The 24677-nt window shown below is 52.6% G+C and overlaps 1 protein-coding gene across 11 annotated transcripts in view; it reads left to right on the forward strand.

The window, feature by feature from the left end:
• Nucleotides 1-6498: 6498 nt before the first annotated feature.
• Sox13 (SRY-box transcription factor 13) overlaps nucleotides 6499-24677 on the forward strand; it is a 45330-nt gene continuing 27151 nt past the window's right edge. For 3 of the 11 annotated variants that reach the window (XM_078022635.1, XM_078022637.1, XM_078022636.1), the window contains exons 1-2: nucleotides 13434-13942; nucleotides 14986-15075. In XM_078022635.1, the coding sequence (XP_077878761.1) occupies nucleotides 15020-15075 (56 nt within the window). In that variant the 5' untranslated portion in view covers nucleotides 13434-13942; nucleotides 14986-15019. Of the gene's footprint in view, nucleotides 7084-7412; nucleotides 7596-7910; nucleotides 8034-13433; nucleotides 13943-14985; nucleotides 15076-24677 lie in introns of those variants that run through there. The other 8 variants (XM_078022628.1, XM_078022630.1, XM_078022629.1 and 5 more) reach the window with 6 other exon arrangements.

Here is a 24677-nt window from a genome sequence, read left to right on the forward strand (position 1 = left end):
GCTGCCTTTCCATGTGGGGCCCAAAGGCCCCCTCTATGGCAAGAGATGAAAGATGAGAGAAAAGAAAAGGAAAAAAAAAACAGTGTCCTGTGTGTTCCTGTGTGTATGTGGGGGTGGGTGTCCTGCTGAGAAAGGGAGGTGGCCCTGTCTTTGTACTGTACCCATTCCAGTGGGCCAGTAAGCCTTGCAGCCTGATTGCTGCCCCCCCACCCCCAGAGTTTAGGAGTCCGGATTAATATGCAGAGAGAGAGAACATTAGCCCTGAAGGTGAGCATGACACTCCAGTCCACTTCCCACACTCAATTCCCAAGTAGCTAAACTTCTGAGGATGGAGTGGAGAATTTTAGAAGCGTGTGTGTGTGTGTGTGTGTGTGTGTGTGTGTGTGTGTGTGTGTGAGTATGTGTGTGTGTGTAAAGGACACAAGTCTCCAACATTAGCTGAGCCCATGTACTCAGTGGGGTCCCTATACGTGTGTATGCAAGTGTGTTGCAGGAGGGTCTGGTTTGGGTTCTCTAGGAGAAAGTCCTCCAGTTGGGGGACAGCTGGCTAACTTTTACAGAGAAAGCAGAGAGCTTTTTACCACTGGACCTACTTCCAAGGTCCAGGTTAGAATCGAGTACACGGACTAACATTCAAGTACTGGTTTATACGGTTCAGATTCTAAATGTTAGTGGATAAAGCCCATTTTGCCTACCATGCGTGATGTCAAACACTGAAGCATTGGATTTTGCAAGAATAGTTCATTCACGAGGCAGGCAAATGTGAGTGCTCAAGTCTCAAGTCCATCCCCACAAAGGATAGGAGATATGAGATAAAGAAACAGGGTGGTCTAAAGCATGGAGGTGGTGATTGAAGGTAAGAAAAAGTGACATGGGACCAGTGGTATATGCATCATAATCAAAATTCCTGGCTTTTCCTGGGAAGCACATTCAGAAAATGGCACAGTTAGCTTATTCTGAGGGTAGAATTTTTGACCTCTGACATCAAAAGGTTATCCCAAGAACACCTGTGCAGACCCAAGTGAAGGGCTGATGGTTTTACCAGGTTTGATTTCGGCAAAGCAAGCTTCAGATTCCTGAAAAACAACTCAGACAACGGTTACCATCATGACAGTACAGCAGAGGGGCTACGTAGGGTAGGGGAAGGCTGATGGGAATGCGCTGCTCAGCTAGGTGACTTCTGAAATTGGTAATAAAAGCAAGTAACTAAGGGCAAGTGAAGCCAGAGGATTTATTCAGTTTCATAAGGATCATAAAACTTCCCGGAAGAGAAGCAGCCTGGGATACTGGACAAAGCAGGGATTTGAGAGCCAGAAAATCTGGGTTCAAATGTCGGCTCTTGCCCCTTCACTATGTGGTCTCGGAACACTTCCTTCACCTGCGTGTCATTTTCCTCATTTGTAAAATGGAACTGTCCCCATCTTCACAGAGCTGTTGAAGATCCTGTGAGTAGAACACCAGGCCTTGGGCAAAACACCCCTCTTCTCTGTGTCTCATTCTCTTCTATTGCTCAAAGAAGGAGCTGAAGGAGATGTTTCTGAAAGGCTGATTCCTTCTAGATCTTGTATTTTCAGATTCTGAAAGGCAAATGCAACATTCAGTGACTCAAACGGTCACTCTCTTCTTCCTCCCCCTCCCTTTTCCCTTCCCTTTCTACCTGGGATGAGGATTCAACGCAGCAGGGCCTTGAGCAGGCTCCGCAAGTGCTCTACCACTGAGCTACATTCCAGTCCTTTTGACTTTTCATTGTGAGATAGGGTCTTGCTGAGTTGTCCAGGGAGGTCTCAAATTTGGGATCCTCCTGCCTTAGCCCCCCAAGTAGCTGGGATTTCAGATGTGTGCCACCCTGACTGTCTACCTATTACCTTCTTGATTAGCTCTTTAGCTTTGTCCCTGAGTATGACTCTCTGGAAAACCCAAGTAGAACTGAGTAGAAGCCATTGGAGTTCCACCCAAAGATAGTGACTGAGAAAAGTCTCCCCTGTGGGATGAGCCATGGTGAGTGACTCCAAGGCTTGAGAGTATCATCTCACATCTCTGATGGTCAGTATTTGGAAAAGCACTTGCTTAGTCAATAGGGTGAAGGGCTGGTACCAGACATGGAGGGGCAGGCGCTGGCGGTCCGGTCGGAGGGGCAAACAGGATAGAGCTCAGGCAGAGACTAGAATCCCAGTGCATCCTCCCTTTCCCCCATTCCCCAGCTATCTTTCTCCCCTTGAGCTTTCTCTCCTCACCTTGCAGAGCTCCTGGGAATGTAATTCACACCATTCTGCAAACTTAAGCCTTTTATGGCTTCTCCTGAGGCATTTGCATGTGGCACCTAGTCTCTAACCTTGGAGGTTAAGGGGACACAGGCACCTCAGCCCCACTCATGGCCCAGGAGCCCACTTGATGGCTGCACCCCCGGAAGCCAATCTGAATCATTCCTTCAGCAACTATTTCTTGAGCACCTTAACCACTCTGGAAATGTAATGGAGAACAAGGCAGACAAGGCCCCTGTCTCACAAAGCCTATATAGTCCAAAGGGGAGCAGAGAAAGTACAGGAAAACAGGAAAGAGATTAAATAAGTACCAATTGTGGCAAGTGCTATAAAGGAAGCAGACCGGAGCTGGGAAAGAGAATAGAAGTGGGGTGGGGTGGAGGGTGATTTCAGATGGAGGGAAGAGGGAACATGAAAGCAGGGGATGGAAAGGAGCCTGTCTGGGAAGAGCAGGGTTTGGCAAGTACTTTCCAGGTGAAGAGATGTTTATAGGGAGATATGATAGGAATTGAAGTGTTTTTTTTTTTTTCTTTGTTTGTACCAGAGATTGAATCCAGGGATTCTTAACCACTGAGCCACATCCCCGGCTCTTTTTATTTGAGACAGGGTCTCACTAAGTTATTTAGGGCCTCATGAAGTTGCTAAGGCTGGTTTTGAACTTGTGACCCTCCTGCCTTAGCCTCGCAAGCACCTGGGATTACAGGTGTGAGCCACCACACCCAGCAAGGATGGAAGCCTTAAGGCAGATCTTTCCATAGGGGGATCTGATCGGGACTGGGAAAAGTGTGAGATATAACTGTGAAGGACTGGAGAATGCATTGAAGGGAGGGTCCTGAAAAATAAACCATTGTGGATAAACTGGCAGTTTGGGCTGGGGATGTACCTGAGTGATAGAGCACTTGCCTAGCATGCATGGAGGCCCTGGGTTCAATTTCCAACACTACCAAAACCAAAAGAAACAGAAAAATTAGAGGTTTTCCCAGTTAAGCAAACTATTGTCCAGAGAAGCGGGTGGTGGTTTGTTCAGATAAATTGATTTCCAGTAAGTTCCTGAAGCAAATAATGAAAGTTATGTACTGGTTTGCAGTATTATCTTCCTGGGCAAGAACTTTCTGGAATGCAAACGGCCTTAGTGTTATGGTGTGGCTAAGTGCAATAAAGGAAGCAGACGGGGGCTGGGAAAGAGAATAGAAGTGGGATGGGGTGGAGGGTGATTTTAGGTGGTCTCAGCTCTCAAAGGCAGGGAGGCTGTGGTAGTCTAGCTGAATGATGACGAAGTGACCTTGCTAAGGTGGGAACGGTGAAGAGAGAGAAATGGAGGGACTGGGACGTGTCTTTGGAGAAAGACCAATGGCATTCACTAAACAGACTAGATGGGAAAGAGGAATCAAGGGTGACTGTCCGTTTTTTGCCACCGAAGAAGTGTAGTCCTAGTTATTGAGATGGGGGAATGGCAGAGGGTATAAACAGGCTCCAGGATGGTGGTGGTTAAAGGTTCAGTTTTAAACATAAGTCTAGGATGTCTGTGAGACCCCTCAGTAGAAAAGTCAAGTGCATATTTGGGCATGCGAGTCTCAAGTCTTAAGATATTGAAGTAAAAAGTGGACTGTGGAAGTCTCTTAGGAGAGAAGGCAGATAGGGAGGAAAATGGGGTGTAGGAGATCTTGGTCCACAGGAGCACCCACCTAGAGACCAGGGTGGAGAAGGAGCATAAACAAGGGAAGCTGATCAAGGCAGTCTGAGGGCAAGGCGAACTCAGGAGAGTGCGGAATCATGTAGCCAATGTTTCAAGGAAGGAGCGGCTGATTGGGTTAAATGGTGTAAATTTGGTAGGTATTCCTGGGAAGTGGTATGATAATATAGAACAAGATCTAGAATTCTCAATGAGGTAATTTCTTTTTTCCATTTGCAATCTGTGACCTTGAGCTTCCTTTTTCTCCCCTCTAAAAAGGTATAATGACACACCCTCAAAGATTTGGGGCAAGATGCAAATAGATGTTTTATAGGAAAGTAGTACTGTGCCTAAGGCATAGTAGGCAGACCCTCAATGTCTGAATTTGGTGGTAGTGACTGAAGAGGCCTGATACCAATGAGATAAAGTAGATGGTGGAATATCGGAGACAAGAGTGCACCTCTCGCCTCCCTGTTCTTCCCATCTCAATCTGCTGTGGCCAAGGGAAGTTACGAAGAAGGAAGCACCGTGAAGTTCCCCCACTAGAGCCGAACAGAGGCTAGAGAAAAACACCAGCAGATGGAAATCACAGGAGCCTCGTCTGGGAAGAGCAAAGGATACGTGGAACCTGGGGAAACTCTTTCATGGGTTTCTGAGATGACTTCAACCAGTCATCCTCAAAACAGACCCTCAAGAGTCAGAGCTGACTTCTCCCACCCTGCTCCCCTACCTGTTCACTCCTTTGCATCCCTTTATTCCTGGGTTAGCTCAGGCCTGCACCATTTTTTACCCTGGTCATTGCCTCTCTTTCTCTTTCCAACTAGACAGATCTTGTCAGAGACCTTACTTTGAATCCCTTAGCTCACCCCCACCCCTAACCCCGTTCCTTTCCATCAGCCAACCGATCAATAAGCTATTTATTAAGGGCCCACTCTTGGCAGAGTCCTGGTTAGGCACACAGATTTCCCTAACAGTGAACCAGAGATCTATCTCAGTCCTGTGGAGCTTACAGTCTAATAGGGAAGACAGACATAGGTGATCACCATGCTATCTGCCATCAAGGGGTTTCCAGAGCCCACGAATGAGGTGCCTCCCCCAGTTTTGGGCCATCAAGAAAGGCTCCTGGAAGAGTTGATATCCAGGCTGAGACTCAGAAGGTGAATAAAGGGAATGAGCCAGGGAAGGCAGTGGGTGAAGGATGTGGAAAATCACAACCCCCAGAGAGAAAAGGAAGCACAATAAGCCCCAGGGAGAAAAGCAGAACAATGCACTCCGGACTTTCACAATTTCTCATATCTACAGCTATTCCCCTGACTGCCCAACAGACACATCCCTGCGATGACTCAGCCTCACTGAACCCTATAAAACTCAGACCCCTAGAGTAACCTCTTGCCACTTTCCTCTTGAAAATGTGCCCCTCTGCTGCTGGAGAAACCATCCCTGATCTATTGAGGTCTGTCTCTTGTTTCTTTTTCTTTCTCTTCCATTTGCTTCAGTGGAGGAACGATGAAATCCAAAGCCCTTAGAAGGCCTCGGAAGCCTCACTGGCTATCACCTGACCAAGACCAGCCACCCACACTGGGCACACACAGGGTAATTTGCAGTTTTATAAATTGCTGATCCTTTAGCTTGTCCTCTTCCAATGGTCCCTCCAAGTTCAGATGAGGCCTCCCCCAAAAGACCGATCCCAGTCCTTACATCCTAAGGCCCTCAGTAGGTCCCCGCCCAACCAGGAGTTTGCCCTGTCTGAACACTTTCCACTCACTGGAATTGTGTGCACTCTTTCCTTCAGGAATCCAGTATCTGGTTGGGTGATGCTCACCTGTAATCAAACTTATTGGCCAGGTGGAGGTAGGAGGACTCCAAGTTTGAAGCCATTCTGAGCAACTTAGCCAGACCTTGTCTCAAAAATAAATAAATAAATAAATAAAAAGGGCTGGGAATGTAGCTCAATGGTAGAGTGAACCTTGTACTAAATAAATAAATAAAATTTAAAAATGGAAATCTAGGAAGGGCGAACAATGTCTCATTCATCCTGCTGTTCCCAGCACCTAATGGGCCAGGCATATGGTAGACATTTAGTAAAAACTTTGAAAGAAGAAAATCCACCCCCCCCCTGGGGGGGGGAACAGTACTAAGGAGAGTCCACAGACATTAGGAAGCTGTACAGCTGCAGGTGAGATCAGATTTTTAAGGGGGGTTCTCAAATGAGGTTTTTAAAATTCCAAATCCAGCCTGTTGAAGGAATTCGGAGGTTGAGTGGATAGATAACTTCTCAGATCTTGCTCCAGGTGAAGATTTTTCTGTAGGAACCCTCATTCCTGGGCAGACGGAGTGAGCAGAATCCACTTTCTTTTTCCTACTCTCTCCACCCTTTCATTTCATCTCCACCCACCCCGCGGTCCAGAACCTTAGTCCTTCTCTTCCCAACAGAGGTTTCCAGCTGTTGATGCCTGGATGGACTCCGCTGCAGGGAGGAGGAGGAGGAAATTCTCTGTCCCTCCCTCCTTCTACATCTCCCCACCCTTCTCCCTCCCCCTCCTCCCCCTGCCGGCTCACGGTCTCCCTCCCTCTTTCTCCTCGGAGGCTGTCGAGTCGCTTCGCAGCTGCGAGCAGCGAGCGCCCTGCTCCAGTCCGGGCTCGGAACTGAACTGTGAGCGCGGGTCCTGGAACCCGGGCCCAAGAGCGATCACCCGGGGTCTGAGGCCGGGGCGCAGCGCCCAGCCTCGGAGGCTAACCGAGGCGCGGAGCCGCAGAGCCCTCAGGGCGGGAGGGCCGGCCAGCGCGCGTCCGGGCGAGTCCGGGAGCAGGACCGGGAAGGCAGCGAGACGGCCGCAAGCCAAGGGCAGAGGGCAGAGTGCAGAAAGCGGCCTGGCTTGGCGAAGGGCGCCGCCCGGCCGGAACCGAGCTCGCCTCCCGGGACGGTGGCCCCTCGTGGGGCGCGGACCCCGGGTGACCGCGGGTCCAGAGCGACTCCTCCGCGGCCGGCGGGGGGCGTGCCGCCTCCCAGCCCCGCCGCCCCAGCTCTGCCCGCCCGCCGCGTCGCCGGGGCATGTGAGCGGGAAGCCCAGGCTACCAGTCGCGAGGATCGCACGGAGGAGGAGCAGGAGCGCGGAGCCCCGAGCCCCGAGCCCAGCGCCTGGCTGAGTAGTAAGTGCGCCCCGCGCGCCTTCGTGCCCCTCTCCCCGGCCTGAGAAGTTTGACACTCGCGCCCCCACGTTTCTGGGCACACGGCGATCCTCTTCCCTTCGAGTTTCCATCCTTTGCAAAGTTTTTCGAGGAGGACCGGACCCTCGCCGACCCTGAACAACGCCGGCCAGTGGCGGCTCCTCGCCGGCAGAGCCCAGTCCTTGTGGAGAGGAGTGGCAGCCTGAAATGGCCGTGGGTGGCTCTGTGTATGTGTGCGCACCACGCGAGCGAGCTCCGGGCCCCCCCCTCACCCCCCAGCCCCACGTCGGCTCCTCGCCCAGCCGCCCGGCGCCAGGTCTTTTTCACAAACCGGACTGTGCGCCCAGTTTAAGGATTTCCCAGCGGGAAGCCGGGCGACGTGTGCGTGCCCCGCGTGAGGCTCGGGGGCCAGAGACCAGACGCAGAGCTCCCCCGCCCTGAGTGTGTGGGGTGCCGGGGTGAGGGTGGCCGCGCACCCCTTCCCACCGCTCCAGGTTCGTTCCCGAGAGAACCAGCCGGGCGCCGCCTCCTGTTTGTTTTCTGCTCGCGCTGCTCGCGTTCCACCCCTACCCCATCCTAGCCTCTCCCTAGCACCCCTATCTCCCACCCTAGGATGCCAGAGAGGGTCCTTTCCCCCGTATTTCACTGCAGAAGCAAATTGTGCCTAGGGATTGGGAGACGCGGAGGCGATGGTCGCTCAGTCCCGGCGGCTCGCCATTGTTTTCCCACCCCGCGCGTTCTGTACGTAAACACACACTCACACGTGTGTGTGAGTGTGTGGTGGTGTGTGCACGCGCGTGTGTGTGCGCGCGCTTGCTCGGGTTGCTTGGAGTTCCCAGACGCGCTGGGATAGCCCGTGGGATCGCCTCGCTGTCCGCCGGGGTCTTCCGGCTGGAGGTGCCCCATTATTTAACTGGAGCTGGGGCGGTTCGGTGAGCTGGGGTTGCCGGAGAGTCCCGGGCGGGGCCGCGAGTCCGGCCTGGGCGGGAAGTGAATTTTGAACTTCAGCCCTGGACCTTTCCGGGAGGACCCCGAACGCTGGAGCGGCGGCTCCCTCCCTGAAGGGCCCACGGCAGCTGCAAAGACTCCGCTGGCGCTCTTGGCAGTCGCCTCCGTGACAGGGGCTTGGAGGAAGCCGGGGAGTTTTCCTGGGAAGTTTGCTTTAACTCTGTGGGAATTTCCGGGCCGAGCGCCTTGGCGCTGGCGCTGGTGAAGGGGTCTGGCCAAAGGCAGCCAGAGAAGATGCTGTTGCTGCTCTGGGCGGGGTTTGCAGAGACCCAGTTTCCACTGTGCTCCCTTTAGGAAGTGCCTCGCTAGATGCTGGGTTTCAGCACAGTTGAGTCCTAGTTCCCTACAGAGGCGCAGCGTGAGTTCGAGCGAGTTCCTCAACTTTTCTGGACTTCTTCTTATGAAAACAGACAGAATTGCGCTCTCACCTTTGAAACTGGTATACAGTGATCCTTTGAAGGATGCAGGTTTGGAAGGCATGAACTCCAGGAGGGTAGGAGTCCACCTACTTGGATCACTGACAACCAAGTGTAGCCTAGTGATTAAGCTCCAGGCAGCTGGAATTAGATCCCCAGTGCTGGTATGACTTGGAGCAGTTTAATCAACCCCTATCCTACAGTTTCCTCATCTTTAAAATGGGGCTGATATGAAGAGTACCCACTTCGTTATCCTGAAAAGGAAAAACACTAATCTGCAGTTCAGTGGTAGGGCACTTGCCTAGCATGCCAGAGGTCCTGGGTTCCATTCCCAGCACGTCAAAAATTAGCTTTTAATGCATTATTTTACTGATGAATTTCTTTGGTGGTGCTGGGAATGGGACCCAATGCTTGGAGCTTGCTCTACCACTGAGCTATACCCCCCAACCTGTGCCATTATTAAGTGAACTTGTGTAGAGCCCAGAAGAGCACTTTGGGATTGTGCCCACTTAATCAATTTTTTAATAATTTGTTCACTGAACTCCTGTTCCCCGGTTCTGATTTGGGCTCTTAAGCTCAAACTTGTCCTTCCTATTCCTCATTTAGTTTCATATTCTTGAGTCTTTTTTTCTTTTGTTTTTTCCTCTCTTGCTTCACAATATTTGTGAACAGCATTTCATCTTTCCTTCTTTTAAAAAAATCAGACAGGGTACCACTGTAGTATTCTTTCCATGGAAATTGGGCCGCCGGAAGGAAGTATCTCCAAAAGGGTGTCCCCTGGGCATTCTTGGCCAGGGCTGCTGGCTCAGGATTGGATGTGCATTTGTGTCTCTGGGGCTGTTCGAATTTCCAGAGAGAGGAGCCCAGGTGTCTGGAGCCCAGGGGAAGAGTCAGGTGGGATGGGCCTGGCTGTCCCTGGAGGAGCTCTGCTCCCTCGGCCGCGTCTGCATTTCCTGCTGCTGGGACTCACTTGAGAGCCTGGGAAGGCCCAGCTGCCAGAGTACACTGAGTATGGGTTTCAGGTAAATGAGGGACAAATGTGCCACCTCTGCCTTTCCACTAGTAGTTGGAATTTGGCATCCACATAAGCTCCTTGTTTGATTGTGACCACTTCGGAGTACAAATAAGAGGCGAGGCAGCCAGAGAGAGGGCGACAGGCTGCCTGGGACAGGCTCCTGTCTTGCTTTCTCTTGCCTTCTTAACCTGCCCCAGGGATGGGAGAGGATGGCCAGAGATTCAATTCTTGGTGCTAGGAGATTCTGCAGGTGGAGAGCTTTCAGTGATGAGACCCCGCATTGAAGACACCTTGTTTCATTCCTCTAACAGAAACATGCTAAAGAAATGTGGCAGTCAAGTACCAGGCCCTGTCCTAGGCAGTGGGCTACAGGTGAACAAGACAGGTAGCATGCCAGCCTTCAGAGAGGCTTCTTTCTTTTTGAGGGTGGGGAGTACTGGGGATTGAACCCAGGGGTACTTTACTATGCTACATCCCCAGCTCTTTTTATTTTCTATTTTGTGATAGGGTCTTGCTAAGTTGCTGAGGCTGACCTTGAACTTGATATCCTCCTGCCTCAGCCTCCAGAGTTACTGGGATTTTAGGCAAGTGCTCCCAAGCCCTGCCAGAGGCTTCTTTCTAAAGGGGCTGTAGGGGACCAAGATAGTAGTGGCTCATCCTGTGTGATAGGAAAGAAGTACCACAGGGTGAGGGAAAGAGGGTATAGAGGCCTGTGGCAGGTGGCTCTGGATTGGGAGGGCAGTGAAGGCTGCCCCACACAGGCCTGAAGACTGGGTAGAAGCCAGCTGCACAAAGACAGGAAGAAGAGGATTCCAGGGTGAGGGAATAGCAAAGGAAACCCCCTGTGGACAAGGGGAGCCAACAGCTATGTGGCTCTGGGGAGAGTCCCTGAGGACAGAGGGCTGGACTTGGCCCCTCCTCACCTGGTAAGAATCCTGTCTTTTATTGCCAGAGCCATGGGAAACTATTGGAAGCTAGAGAGCAAAATAGTCTTGATTCATGATTTTTAAAGATTATTTGGTGCAAAAGAAGCAGTAATCCTAATTGCCTCAGGGGAGGGAAATAATGGCTGAGGGAGGAAAAATTTTGTTTTTCCTGTAGGCCCCTTTATCAAAACACCAAAAAGCATAGTTAACAAAGAACAGTGTATCACCTGGAAAACGCCTACAAAAAGAAGAAAAAAAAAAAAAACAGGATCTAAAACTGTATAAGTACCAATTTTGTAAAGATCTAATTATCTGTATACACATGTCCATCATGCACACATACGGAGAACACCGGACACATGCATCAAATGTTTACAGAGGTTAATTTGGGACACTGGATACATGGATAATTTTTTATTTCCTGTTTTAATCTTCTGTTGGTTTTTCCAATCTTCTACAGTGGTCATAAATTACTTTTATAAGTGGAGAAAAATTGTGAAAAATAGAGATGACTTTAGCCTGAAAAGGACTAAGAATGGAATTTAGGAGGGCAGGCAGGCTGCTTGAGAACTGAGAAGGAGGGTGCTTTGGATTAGGGTGGACAGTGGGAAAGTTAGCTCCCACCTAAGTAGAGCCAACAGGTCTCACAAAATTTTGCTTAAGATCTTACGCTCTTACCTAAAGAGGGCTTACCACCCCAACTCTGACTTTGTGATGAGGAGTGTGAGGATCAATAAGGGTGAAGAGTGATTTCCAGGCGAGCGCACTACCGCTTGAGCCACATCCCCAGCCCCCCCTTTATTTTTAAAGAGAGAGAGAGAATTTTTTAATATTTATTTTTTAGTTTTCGGCGGAAACAACATCTTTGTTTGTATGTGGTGCTGAGGATCGACCCCAGGCCGCACGCATGCCAGGCGAGCCTGAAGAGTGATTTCCATCCTCGGATTCCGTCTGCCATTCTATCCCCATTGTTCCTCTTGATGGGAAGAGCCTCAATCTGGACATTTTGCTACTTTGATAATTAGCAGAATCAGAGAAGCGAGTGTTTGTAGTGAGAAGGATTTAGAGCCAGGAGATACATTGGTCATTTATCATTTCTAAACCTCTCTTTTCTCATCTGTGAGATGGGACAACAGCAATCAGAATACCTCCCTGGGAGCTGTTGAGAAGCACATGGCAGCGGTTGCTTTGTGGATGGTAAAGGCTGCTGCTGAGCCGGTCTATTCCTCCAAGAGACCTAGGGGAGGACACGCCAGTCTACTAAGGTTTTCTCCTCTCTGGGGGTGCTTCAAGATGGCCTTTAGTTGGGTAGTTCTTGGGGTAAGTCTCCAGGAAACGGACACTACCGGAAAAAGTGGATTCAGAAGCAGCTGGACTAGGGTGCCCCCTCCCCCAGCACATTCAGGGGTGAAGCTGTGTTTGAAAAGAGCTCTGTGCTGGGAAGGCCGGCCTGCACAGTAAATCGTGCTTTGAATGGGAGTTATTTTTGTGCGCACTGTTTGCTTAAGAGGACTGCTCCTGTCTGAACTCGCAGCAGCCCTCACCCTTTGCTAGTCCCTTCCCAGAACCCGGATATGTTAGCCAGGGTGGCTGTCACAATGCTTGTCACCAGATGGGGAACCAGAATTCATGGAGGATAGCTTCTGCATCTTCCATTATCTCCCTTCCCCAAGTTGGAGGGCATGCTCCGTATGCTGGTCCTGGCCTGGTGTCTTGACCAGCTCTTCTTTAGCCTTGGGAAGACCTGGTTAGGAGATTTGCTACAGGCCAGCTCAGCAAGGCTGCCTCCAACCTCTGCCAGCTTCTCTGATGGGGTCACTCTTTATTTATTTCCTTTAAAATGCATAATAGTTGGCCTGGCATGGTGGTACACACCTATAATCCTGTAATTCCAGCAACTGGAAGGCTAAGGCAGGAGGATCACAAGTTTGAGTCCAGCCTCTGCAATTTAGTGAGGCCCTAAGTAACCCTGTCTCAAAATAAAGAACTAAAAGGGCTCCGGATGTAACTCAGGTGGTAGAGCAACCCTGGGTTCAATCCTCATTTTAAAATAAATAAATAAATAAAATTTAAAGATGCATATACTTTCCTGAGCAGCTTGGATGTGGTAGTTTCTCCTGAGAGTGCCTGTTCCATACCCAGGGACCTGACCCCAAGAGGCCACGTGGGCCCCAAAGCCTTCCCAGACCCCTAGAGAAAGGGTTCCATCCATTCCCCGTGGTCATGGCACAGGACCTCCCAGACACCTCCTGGGACTCCAGGTGTATTCTTGGGTCTGGTCCATGAGTTGGCAGAGCCCTGGATGTGCCATGTGGGCCTGGCATCTCTGAGCTCCAAGTGTGCACATGGGACAAGTTAGCAAAGGAGCGGAGACTTGTGCCCAAACATGAGGATTTCGGCCTTGGGGATGCGCATGCATGGGGTAGTAGGGAGAGGAAGGAAGAAGCAGGGGCCGTATCCTCAGCTGCTACCTTGTTTTCCTAAATAGCATTCACTACTCAGGCCCTTTTGGTCTCTCTAGAAGCCTGACACCGGGAAGCCATCAAATCTGGAATTCAGTTCCCTTGATAGGAACAGCATTCAGACTCCTCCCCCACCCCATGCTCCCCGCAGCAATGGCCTTAGCATTTAAATGGCCTTGGCACCAAGCCCCATAAGCTGTCCATGGGGTTGGGGCAAGGCTGGGGGGAAGGGTATATTAGCGTTACCCCCCACATTGTGCCCCTGTGTCTTCTGGGGACATGTCCAAGGCAGGATTTCAGTGCTTTGGCTCCAGAGGAGAAAGGGGAAGGGACCACCTCTGGGCCGCGGTACTCCTGGCGCCCTTCCCCTGTTGGTTTGGTCTGTAATCCCTGCCAGGCCTGGAGCTCCCTGGGGGATCCGCCCCAGAGGAGGCCAGACTGTCTCCTCCCCTCCGCCTTACCTCCCCCAGTCCCCGCCTCCTTCTTGACTCAGAATGGAATGTGCAGCCTGTGGAACAGGATGGGGTGGGAACTCGTTCCAGTGGGCTCGCTCCCTCCTCTTCACATCCCCCTCCAAAGGGGGTGAGGAGTGCCCCCGCTGCCACCCAAGTCCCACACCAAGTTGGGCCAGAGGTGGATGCCACAGGGGTCCAGGTCTGGCCATTTGAAGGAGCAGCCAGTGCTGGGGATCTCCTTTAGCCCTGGTGGGGCAGGTGGGGAGTTGAGGGCAGAGCCCCTGCGGGCAGAGCAGCCCCCCCCTCCTCCGTCCAGTAGCCACGGTGGCCCATCCAGGACCAGCTTCATTGATTTAGTTCTTAAAAACTGTGGCTCATTTATTTTCTTATTTCTATAGTTTCTAGAAACAATGCCTCATTGTGTGTGACTTTTGTTATCAGAATGAAAAGGTTTTAAAATATATCCAGACTAGCCAGTGAAACAGAAATCTGTGTTTTCATGAAAGACCAAGAGGAATCGGGGTTCGGTCAATACTAGGACAGCAGAAGATTGTCCCAGGTAGGAGGGGTAACAAGAAGACAGTCAGGGGTTCCCTGGAACCCCAGGTTGGCCCTGGCTGCAGGGCTGTGGGAGCCCTGAGGCCTCCAGCCTTGGCCCTGGTACCTGGGAGAGGCTGAGCCAGGAGGGAGGTCTGGGCTGGAGCTGCCTCCTAAGGACTCAAAAGAATGAACCCTCCTGGCCTCCCAGGCAGGACCGAGCCCTCTGCAGAGCAGTGGCAGGTTGTCTCTGGGATGTGAAGCCCTCTGCACCCCTTCGGCAGCCAGTGCCCGCCTCAGCCCTGTTGCTGGAATCTGAAGTCACTGGGCCATTCCCTGAGGCTTTGGTTCTGGGCCTGCTCCTTGAGGGGTGGGGTAGGGCTGGAGGGAAGGGGAATGAGAGGGTGGTGGGGAGGGTTGGGGGAAGCCTGGGAGCAGGTGGGCCAGGGCTGTCTGCACAGGTGCAGTGGCGGGGTGTGTGAATAGCAAGTGTTGAAAGCAGAACAGAGGGGCCCCTCAGCCATTTCTCTGGCTTGTAGGACTCACCTTTTCTTGGGTGGGGAGGGTGTGCGTGTGCATGTGGAGGAGAGGAGGGGGATGGGGGTCCTGCTCTTCTCACTTCTCCTTGAGCTTCCATCCTCCGGCGCTCCAGGTGCCCAAGTGGATAGGGATTTCAATCCCCTGCTCACCCTCCCATCCTCCCCTTACCTTCTGTAGGATCAGGGTACCTGTACAAGCCTCACCCAGGAGAGCCTGGGGCTGGAGGAAGAGAGGAGGGGTCGAGACGGAGCCAAGGGTGGGGTCAAGTGGGATTCCCTAGAGGAGGGGAGGCCTCTCCCCTTAGTTGGGGTAAAGGTTTCAGCCTTCACTCACAGGTGCCCTGGCCAGTGAACTCCCAGTAGTAGATCAGGAAACAGCGTCAGAGAACTGGAAAGGGCCCCGTCAGCCCTTGCCTTGGATAGCCGTAGGTGGCAGGAGGGCTTTCTCTTTGGTATCTGAGGGAGACAAGGGATGAACTTGACTGCCATCTGCTAGAGCCCACTCATGATGGGGCTCTTCCAGTAGTGCAGTGTACGTGCTGCCTGGACAACTGGACATCATGGCTGTGTTGGAAGTGGCTCAGAGCAAGCACCAGGGACCTATGGTTTTCATAATGTGAGTTCCCCTTCTCTTCTACTAGGTTAGCTGAGCCTTAGATGCAAATTTCTCCTTATGATGCCCCCATTGGGGGGCTGTACTATCTTTTTCTGGGCACTGATTGATTGGGGCTTGGGGGGACCAGAATTAGGGGGTGCTTGTGTTTGAGTGTGGGTGTTTGGCAGGTGAGAGATGGTCTGTGGAGCTGGATGGACACTCCCTTTGTTGAGTCAGGGTTGTCTGTGCACAAGTAGAAGTGTAAGCGACCACCGGAGCCATGGCAGATTGGGTGGATTGCTTACTTGGACAGAGTGGGCAAGAGAGAGGTTCCTGCAGTACCTGAGAGAAAGCCCTCCCCAGATCCTTTTGCTGTCCCTCAACTCATGGGGTCTTTGTATCTCTGCCTTCCTCTCTCCCTCTCCCATGATCAAAACTCCCCTATCCCTTGACCTGCAGGGGATCCCTGCTGTTTGATCTCTAAGGAGATAACCAGCTAGTCAGATTTGACCAGTCTAGGTGCATGGGCTGGTAGCAAAGTAACAGGTAATTCCAGAGCCTTTTAACCAGCTACGCTAACCAGCTAGCTACTTACCAGCTACCTACAGGACCTTATTAATTGAAAAGCTGATTTTAAAATTGGAACTTAGGGATGGGGAAGGGAGGGAGGGCCCCTGCAGGGGCTGTTCCCTTCCTCCTTCTGTCCACTCACCAGATATGCAGGAGTGTTGGCTTTGGGCCTTTGCCCACCACGCTGGGGCCAGAAGACCAAGAGACCTGCACAGCCCTTTCCCAACTTTGAGGAAGGTAGAGAAGTGAGTGACAGGTACAATAATGGCTGACATATGTGAGGAAGGAAGGTGCAGGGTGCTTTAGGAGCATCCAGGAGGGCCACCCAATCCAGATTTGGTCTGTTAGGGAAGGCTCCCTGTTAGACCAGGAGATAGCTTGGCAAGAGAAGGGTATAAGGGCATATCCCCTGCATCTCTCAAGGGTCCCATCAGGGTCTCCCAGGGCATATCACATGGTCCTGTCCCTTACCAAGGACCTGGGCACATCATAACTGCAGGGCAGAGTGAGTGGTGGGCATTTGAAGACAGGTGGCCAGAGCCTCTGGCATGCAGAGGCCTTGTTTGGCTAGGAGCTGGGTGGTTGGCACCAGAACCTGAGTTTTGGTGTGTGCTCATGTGTGGGGCGCTGTGGTGGGGCTGCCTGTGGTGTGGTGTGGTTCTGTGGGGCTTGGGCTACCAGGGAATTGGAACCCAGGCAAGTGTCTTCAAGGTGTGTGTGCCCACACGCATGCGCACACTCACAGGAACGCTCTGGCCAACTGCAAATTAGCCAGACTGGCGTGAAATGCCTTCGCTGCTTCTCTCCTCTCCTCCCGTCCCTCCCTACCCTCCTGAAAAATCAACAACTGTGTCAACAGCAGGGTGATTGTGCTTGGCCAGCAGCCTCGGGGGCTGCCAGGGCTGGGCAGGTGCTGGCAGGGGCTGTGGAGCCCCACGCTGGGTGCAGGCCGCCTGGCTGCCAGGGCTGCAGGATAAACAAGGCCGCACACAGGCTCGCTGGGAAGCGAGGCCACGGCAGGCAGGAGGGGAGAACAGGTGTCCCAGGAGCTCGCAGACACAAAGGGCCTCTTGTCTCCTCCTCCCCTGCCTGGCCCAGGGAGCAGCCCCCTCTCCTCCCTCCCTCCAGGCTCCGCCCAGAGCCCAGTGACCAGGTCAGCCAGGGTGCTGTCTTGCAGATCCCCGGCCTCTTGGCGTTGGTTTGTTCTTGCTTGAGGCTGAGGTAAGGCCAGTCCATGTGCACTAACTGAGGAGACAAGTCCCCCGGCCCTGAGGCATCCTTGGGTCTCAGTTTCCCCACTGCCAAGATGGCAAGATCACTCTGCCTTGCAGGGGGCACCCAAGAAATGGGAGGAGCACCTGGAGCTTTGGAGAAGGAAGAAGTGCTGTCAGGAGTGATGGAAGTGGGGGTTCTGCGTGGGATCCGGGCCTGGGACGTGGCAACATCTTCCTCCCTCTTGACCTCTTTATAAAACAAACCTTTACCTGCGCTAGGGACTGGGAGGCAGTGGAGAAAGACACAGAATCAGCAGACGGGCGGTTTCTGGAGCCAGGCTGCCTGTGTGGTCTTGGGAATGGTGACTTGACTTCTGTGAGCCTATAAAAGGGAGGTGGAAACCGTGGTACCTGCCTCATGCTCATGGAGCGGCGGTCATGCTGGGATCTGTGAAGCTGTAAAGCAATGCGTGGCCCGCACACATACACAGGGGTGTATGTGAGTGCCTGTACTGTCCCTGTCCCTGAGAGAGTATTAGGGATTTAAATCTAGACAAAGCCCAAGAGGTAGGCCAAGGAACAAATAATTGAAGTCTAGTGAAGTGCTAGGAGCCAGTGTGCCCAAGGTCCCTAGGATTCCCTGAGGAATCATCAACCCTTCTGGGATTATTAGGGAAGGAGGACCTTGGAGCCGGGTTTTGAGCAGGCGCAGGAGCTGCTCTTCAGGAATGTGGGAAGGTCTTCTAGGCAAGGACCCCGAGGTGTGGAAGTGCGTGTTTGTGCAGTGCAGTTTTGTGCAGGTGACAGTTGGGGTGGCCTGGACTGTGTGAGGGGACCTGTACAGCATGGGAGGTGCCAGTATGGCTGCCACCACTCAGCAACTTTCTCCTCCCCCTACTACATTATGCACACGTCTGTCATCCTCACTCCCTCTGGAATGTTCTTCAGTTCAGAGAGAGTGGAATGAAAACGCCCTGGGGTGTTAGGGTCAGAAAGCTCTAGATAGGAAGCTTCTGGATTTTGAGTCTTGGTGCTGGGCTGTTTATCTCTCTTGTTTGAGCTTTACTTTCCTCACCCCAAAATAAAGAGGGTGATGGACTCTCCTCCGTGGCAGGGTTCAGTGAGGATGGGAGGAAAAGGTGCACAGCAGCACCTGGTATGCGTGAGCTGGTGGCCCGAGTCGCAAACCTGTCTGGGCCTCAGTCTCCATCTCTATAACAAGGGGACGTGGTCTGTGTCCTTGTTCCCATGGTTTTCCAGCAGTGATAGGCCAGGCTGCCCATCACCTGGGTAGATGAGTCAGGCTGGAGAGCCAGGACCCCCGACTTGGACCAAGAGGCCCGTGCTGCACTTAGGGTCCCCAGCCAGGCCCTGCTGGATGAAGCCGAGGGAGTCTGACACTGAGGTGGAGCAGCATTGGGTGTAGGACCCTCTTTGTGGCTGCCTGGGTGCTGCTCAGGCAGCAGGGCCCCTGTCCTTCCTTTCCCTGTGGGGAGAAGCCCCCACAGCCCTCTGGCCTCTCCCAGGGCTGGCTGCTGTTGGAGAGCCGGGGAGACTGAGGCCCCTCCGCAGCTTCTGCTGCTGACACACTCCCTCCCTGTCCCCTCAGGCACTTTGCCTCCTGGAACCTCCCTTTCACCGCTTTGCAACTTGAGAAGGACCATTTTGACCCCTTCTGAGAGACCAGGAGACTGCTGGGTTGGCATGGACAGCCACCCTCGCAGTCTCGGCTGCAGTTTTAAAGTCCAGATGTGGAGTTGGACACTCTGCCACCTTCCTGTCCCGTTCCCTCACCGTGTGCTCCTGTGAGGCTTACTCAGGGGAACCCAGCAAACTGTCCAAGTTAGGCCGGGTGGTGAGCCTCGGTTCCCCACATTCTGCAGATGAGAAAAATCACTGTTTGGAGAGGTGGCTTTGCTTAGGTGGCAGGGCTTCCCTAAGTCCCTCCTGGCTGTGCATCTGCAGGGAGGAGGCTGGTCCATATGGTGTGTCTGACCCCTGTGCAGAACAACTGAAAACCCGCTTTGACATCTTGCTGTCTCCTGGCCTCCTGCCCTGGCCTCTTGCCATTGGTTTTGAAAAACTGATGATGGGAAGGGCCCTGAGCGGCGTCGGGGAATGTCTGGAGCCCAGTGGATCCCCTGACAGCCCCAGGGAGCCCAGCCCGAGGCAAGATCCAGAAGGATGTGGCACCTGGCAGAGGCCGCCATTCTCCTCCTTGCCTCTATTACTTGATGTGGCTGTGCCTGGTGTGGACAGAGCCCCGCTCCCCCTTCCTCCCTGCGGCCATGTTTCTCAGGTGGTCATGAGGTGAACTGAGGCCGAGGAGAGGAGCTGGTGTGAAGAGGAACACTGAGAGGCAGGGCTGGGGACACTACTCTAGGGTCACCTGGCCAGGTGGTCAGATGGCTTCGCAGGTACCCTGGAAACTTCACAAGTCAGAGAGAGAGGAGGAAAGAGCAGCAGGGGCACTTAGATTTTTCCAGGGGTCTTGTCCCTATTTACATGCGATTTGCATCTAACCTACACACTGAACACCGTTTTGTAATCTGTCCCTGGACACATTCAGATTGGCCCTGTCCTGTTGTTCTTTCCAGAGATGGCTGCTTCCATCTTTTTGCTCTGTCCTGTTTTCCCATTGTGACCTCTCTTACAGGGAGGGCAGGGCACTGGGAACACAGAGTCAGCTTGGGGTTGTCCTTGTCATCTGATGCCACCTCCCTGGGGTTAGCACAGAGGGCTGGCCCTCCACTGCTGTTCCTTAGCAGGAAGACATCATCCCAGCAGCTGTCCCTTTACCTGCATTAGGGAACAGGTGTCCACCTGCTTGGCACTCAGCAGGTGCTCCATAAATGTGAGGATAAAGCAAAATTAGAGATTGAAGGCAGAGGTGGCAGGATGGGAAGACACACCAGACAGGTTGGGCCAGGTTTGTGCCTGTGAAAGGGGGCTCGGACAGGGGAGTGGGCCTGGGGGTCCTGAGGGTGGGAGGAGTTGACGGTGGTGGCCAGAGAAGGCATTTCTTTGTCTTCACAACCTTGTAGGATCGAGGGTTGAGGATGAGAGGAACAGAAAGGAAGAGGCCGATTATTTTGTTTTCCAGATTGAGAGTCTGTTATTAGCAATTTATTACATCCGGGTCTCCAGCCAAGCACATTCTGTTCTCCAGTGTCGGGGGAAAATGCTTGGGGGACATGGCAAGAGGCTGGACAGGAAGGAGGAACGGATCAACAGTTTTATGATTGACGATGTGGTGTCTTGGCCTGTGCTAGGGGACAGTTTTAATATGGGGCCAGTGTGAGCCCAGCCCTGTGTGAGGAGGTGCCTCTGGATGGCCTGAGAGGCTGTGGGGGGCGGGGAGCAGGCTCTGCTCCCACACTCATGCCCCCCACCCCGGGCCTTGGGTTTCTCATTTCTCTGTGAAACAGGTCCAGAGCAGTGACTCTCAGAGCAGAATCTTTAAAGAAAAGGGGAGCTGGCGTGTTCGAACCCAGGAAGAGAGGGAGCAGGCAAGATTGTCACCCCTGTGGAAAGAATGGTGCACCAGCCAAACAACCCCCTTTTTGCAAATGCGCTGAGCTGGCGGAATTTCACTTGGTGGCTGCAAGATTGGGGCGGTAGATAGCGCTCTGCGGGCTGTGAGCGCAGGTTGTTATGTGGGGGTCCCGGAAGAGAATGGAGAGGGCCAGGCCAGTGCCCCTTCCTTTGAGCTGGCCTCCATGCTACCCAGGGCTCATCACTGGTCCCCGTTCCTGGAGGCAAGTCCCCTACCTCCATCCATCCCTCAAGTAAGTTGGCCTCCTTCTTCCCTTGTTCCCCCTCATTCTCCTCCTAGATGTTTGTCTTTGACTACAAGTGGCTACTCCCCTCTTCAAGAGCATTCCCCAGGATCATGTAGGGAAAGGTCGTGGACAGAACCTTCTCAGGGTCATGGGTGGTGGTGCCTGGTCCCCCAGGCCTCTGGAGGGAGCAGAGGCTGCGAATATTTATGTATTTATTTTTAATTTTTTGGTACTGGGGCTTGAGCCCAGTGGCGCTCTACCACTGTGCCACATCCTCAACCCTTTTTTAAAATTTTCTTTTTACTTTGAGACATGGTCTCACTAAGTTGCTTAGGTCCATGCTAAGTTGCTGAGGCTGGCCTTGAATTTGGGATTCTCCTGTCTCAGCCTCCCGAATCTCTGGAATTATAAACATGAGCCACCATGACCAGCCAGAGACTGCTTTTTGAGTGAGTCACCCAAATGGTGGTTTCTTGCATCTCCGACACTTCTCCAAGCTTGGTTCCTTTGGATGGTAGCTAATGGGCAGGTTCACTGTAAGATAAGAAGCTCAGGTGGGACTCTGGGAAGGTCGCCTTAGAGGATGTGTTGGGTGGTCTGGAAGAAGGGTGTTAGGCCGAGAGAGCCTGGGCCTGGTTTCCAGCAGCGAGGCATGTCCCCCACTTGGGCACATCCCTCTGAGGTGGGTTGGTGGTTGGCTACTTGCCTTCTGTTTTCTCAAGGCTAGCCAAGGCTTCATGAAGGGACCGATGCTGAGATTAAATTCAGTGCATGTGTATTGTTGGGTTTTTTTGGGGGGGGGTTTTGGGGGTGGTGGTGGTGCCGAGGATTGTGCATTCGAGGCAAGCACTCCCCAGCTGAGCTCTATCCCCAGCCCCAGTGCGTGTGTATTGAACGGGACTCAGAACTCCACCAGCAGCCCCTATGTCTGCTAAGATGACCGTGTTTGAGGGACACCTTGGACCAGGTGTACTAAGGAGCAACAGTGGCTGAGCTCCCAGCCCAGAGGCTGAGGAGGGAAGGCATCCTGTTAGTTTATACCGCAGTTAGGCGCAGACCACCCAGCCTAGCGGGAACCTTGGACACAGGCCACCGAGCTGGGACTTTGTTGACAATGGGGAACCAGAGGTTTCAGAGAACTTTCAGAATGGGTGGCTCATTCATTCAGGCTGAAGCATCTCTCATTGTCCTTGAAAAATTCCCGAAGTACCCAGTTCTTTTCCATTCAAAGGCAAGTCTTTGAATTGCCTGCAAGTCTTGCTGAACTGCCTGGTAACTGACTCCCCTTCCCTGCCAGGCCTGGGGGCTCCAGGGTGTGGGGCTGAGGCTGGTGGCCCTGAAAGACGTGCCACTTTTTCCTGTCTGCCCTGACCTACGCTGCCCACCACTTTGGTCCCACTGGGGCTCAGTGAATGTGGCCACTTTTCCTGGGAAATCCAGCTTGTCAGTTTCCTGATGAATGGGCAAACTTGCATTGTTCAGGATTGATCTCAAGATGTCATTTTAAAAGGCAGCAGTTGAGTGTACTTTTAAACAAATGAGAATCAGATTTACCAAGCCCTCAGTGTATGAAAGGCCCTGGGTGAGGAGTTAAGGTCTTGCCTTCAGGGCGTCCCTACTCTGTCTAGGGGAGAACAAAGCCCCTTTCCCTCCTAGGTTTAGGTAGCCTTGGGTGGGGAGACAGGGGTGAGGCACAGTCAGACTGGGGTTTAGGTTCTGACTCGTCTGCTTCTGAGCTGTGTGATTTCTGGCAAATACCAGACTGTGTGTGTGTGTGTGTGTGTAGGGGGATTGAACCCAGAGATACTGTACCACTAAGCCATAACCCCAACCCTTTTAATATTTTTTTGAGATGGGGTGTTGCCAAGTTGCTGAGGCTGGTCTTGAATTTGTGATCCTTCTCCCTCAGCCTCCCAAATCACTGGGATTACAGGTGTATGCTACCATGCCTGGCCCGGAACTTTCTTTTCTTTTTCTTTTTTTTTTTTTTTTTTTGGTATCAGGAATTGAACCCAGGGGCGCTTACCCACTGAGCCACATACCCAGCACATTTTTTTTTTTTTTGTATTTTATTTTGAGACAGGGTCTTGCTGAGTTGCTTAGGGTCTCGCTAAGTTGCTGAGGCTGGCTTTGAACTCAATCCTCCTGCCTCAGCCTCCTGAGCCTCTAGGATTACAGGTATGCGCTATCATACTTGGCTCCAGAACTTTCTTATGGCCTCGTTTTTTCACCTACAAGTGGTGCCATACGAGGATGAAGAGATTTCATGAAGTGATGAACATATTACAGCACTTAGTCCACAGCCATTCCACGCTGAGGCTTGTCCTGTGATGGGCATGCTTTGTAGGGGGCAGTGACTTCCTGGTGTCAGGAGCATGGCCTTTGTAGGATTCTGAGAAGAAGGGCTTCTCAAGACCATGCTCGGGTCGGGCATCGTCATCGAGGACCCTTCCCTCATCCTCCCAATGTCCATTCCGTTGCAACAAGCAGATGCCCTGTGTCACCCTGGCTAAGTTACTAAGCTTCTTGGTGCCTCAGCTTCCTCAGTGTCACATGCCATCAGTAGCAGTGCCCTTGTGTGAGTGTATGAAAAGGCTTATGTGAAGACTGCCTAGAGCCAGGTGCAGTGGTGCACACCTGTAATCCCAGGCTAAGGCAGGAGGATTGCAAGTTCAAGGCCAGCCTCAGCAATTTAGCGAGACTCTAAGCAACTTATGTCTCAAAATAAAAAGGGCTAGGGATGTGGTTCAGTGGTTAAGCACGCCCCTGGGTTCAATTTCTGTAGCCAAAAAAGTAAATAAACAAAATAAAAAGGACTGGGGGCATAGTTAGGTGGTAAAACACCCTTAGGTTCAATCCCCTTGTACCCCCCAAAAATGTGCCTAGAACCGTGCAGAACACATAGGGGGCTTCACCTGGGGTTTGCTGCTGGGGTTTGTAACTGGCTCTACTCTGCTATTGGAGTGATCGCTTAATCAGGGTAAGAGCTGCTGTCCCAAGTGGTTCAGGGTGTAGGAGCAGGGCAGAGGTGCTGAGTGGAGATGGGCTGGGGTGGGGACCCTGCAAGATGGTCCCGGGTGCAGCGCAGAAAAGAGAAGTGACTGTCATACGGCAACTACAGGCAGGGCGTTGCCAGGTGTGAGGGAAACGATATTCTGGCTCAGAGCACACTGTGGGTTCTGTCCACCCTGAGCTAAGGGGACCGTCCTGGCTGAGGAGAGCCCATTTTTATAACACCAATGGTATTTACTTGAGTTGGGGTTGCCTTAAGGCGGGAAACCACCACATTATTCGCAAAACCCACTGCTGGGTTATGAATTTCAATAATTCGTAATAATAAACAGCCCTTAACTAACCTTTGGACTCCGAGCTGGGGTGGCCGCTGGCAAGAGCCTGGCAGGAAGTGAAGGCAGCGAGGGTGTGTGGGGCTGCCCTCCCTGGTGACCATGGTAACAGGGCAGCTGGAGGCAGGGGGAGGCCCGGCCTGCTGGCCATCCCTGTGGCATGCAGCCGGGGGAAGTGCCTCTTTCCGAGATCCTTGAGCTGTGGTGTTGGGCTTGGAGTCAGGTGGACCTTCAGTGGGAGCCACCCCCACCCGTTGGCTTCCGTTTCCTCATCTGTGAAGAGGCTTTTGCCACTGCAGAAGATACCTGTGAAGCACTCAGCCTGCCATCACTCAGTAGATGGCGGGAGCTGTCATTATCTTGCTGCTAAGGGGCTTTATCCAAGGCTTGCCCTGGGCTACACCCTGAAGGTGGAAGTCGGGGGCTTAGGAACACTTTAATCTCCACGGCATCAAAGGCCTGGGAGTCTCTGCCACCTATAATTTTGTCTGTGGAAGAAGTTATAATTCACGTCCTGTACAAATGCAAAAACAGCCCTGGGAGGCCGAGTGATTTGTCCCAGGCTTCCCAGTGTGTTCAAGGTGTTCAAATCCCTTACACGTGTATGGGGCTTTGCAAACCATCTAGTGTGTCAAGAGCTAGAAAACAACCAAGGTCCCTAGTGAGCTGCTGGTGTGCGCCCATTGACTTCCGTTTTGCAGATGGTAAAGCTG

The sequence above is a fragment of the Ictidomys tridecemlineatus genome, chromosome 10 (assembly GCF_052094955.1).
Source record: "Ictidomys tridecemlineatus isolate mIctTri1 chromosome 10, mIctTri1.hap1, whole genome shotgun sequence".
Classification (NCBI taxonomy): Eukaryota; Metazoa; Chordata; class Mammalia; order Rodentia; family Sciuridae; genus Ictidomys; species Ictidomys tridecemlineatus.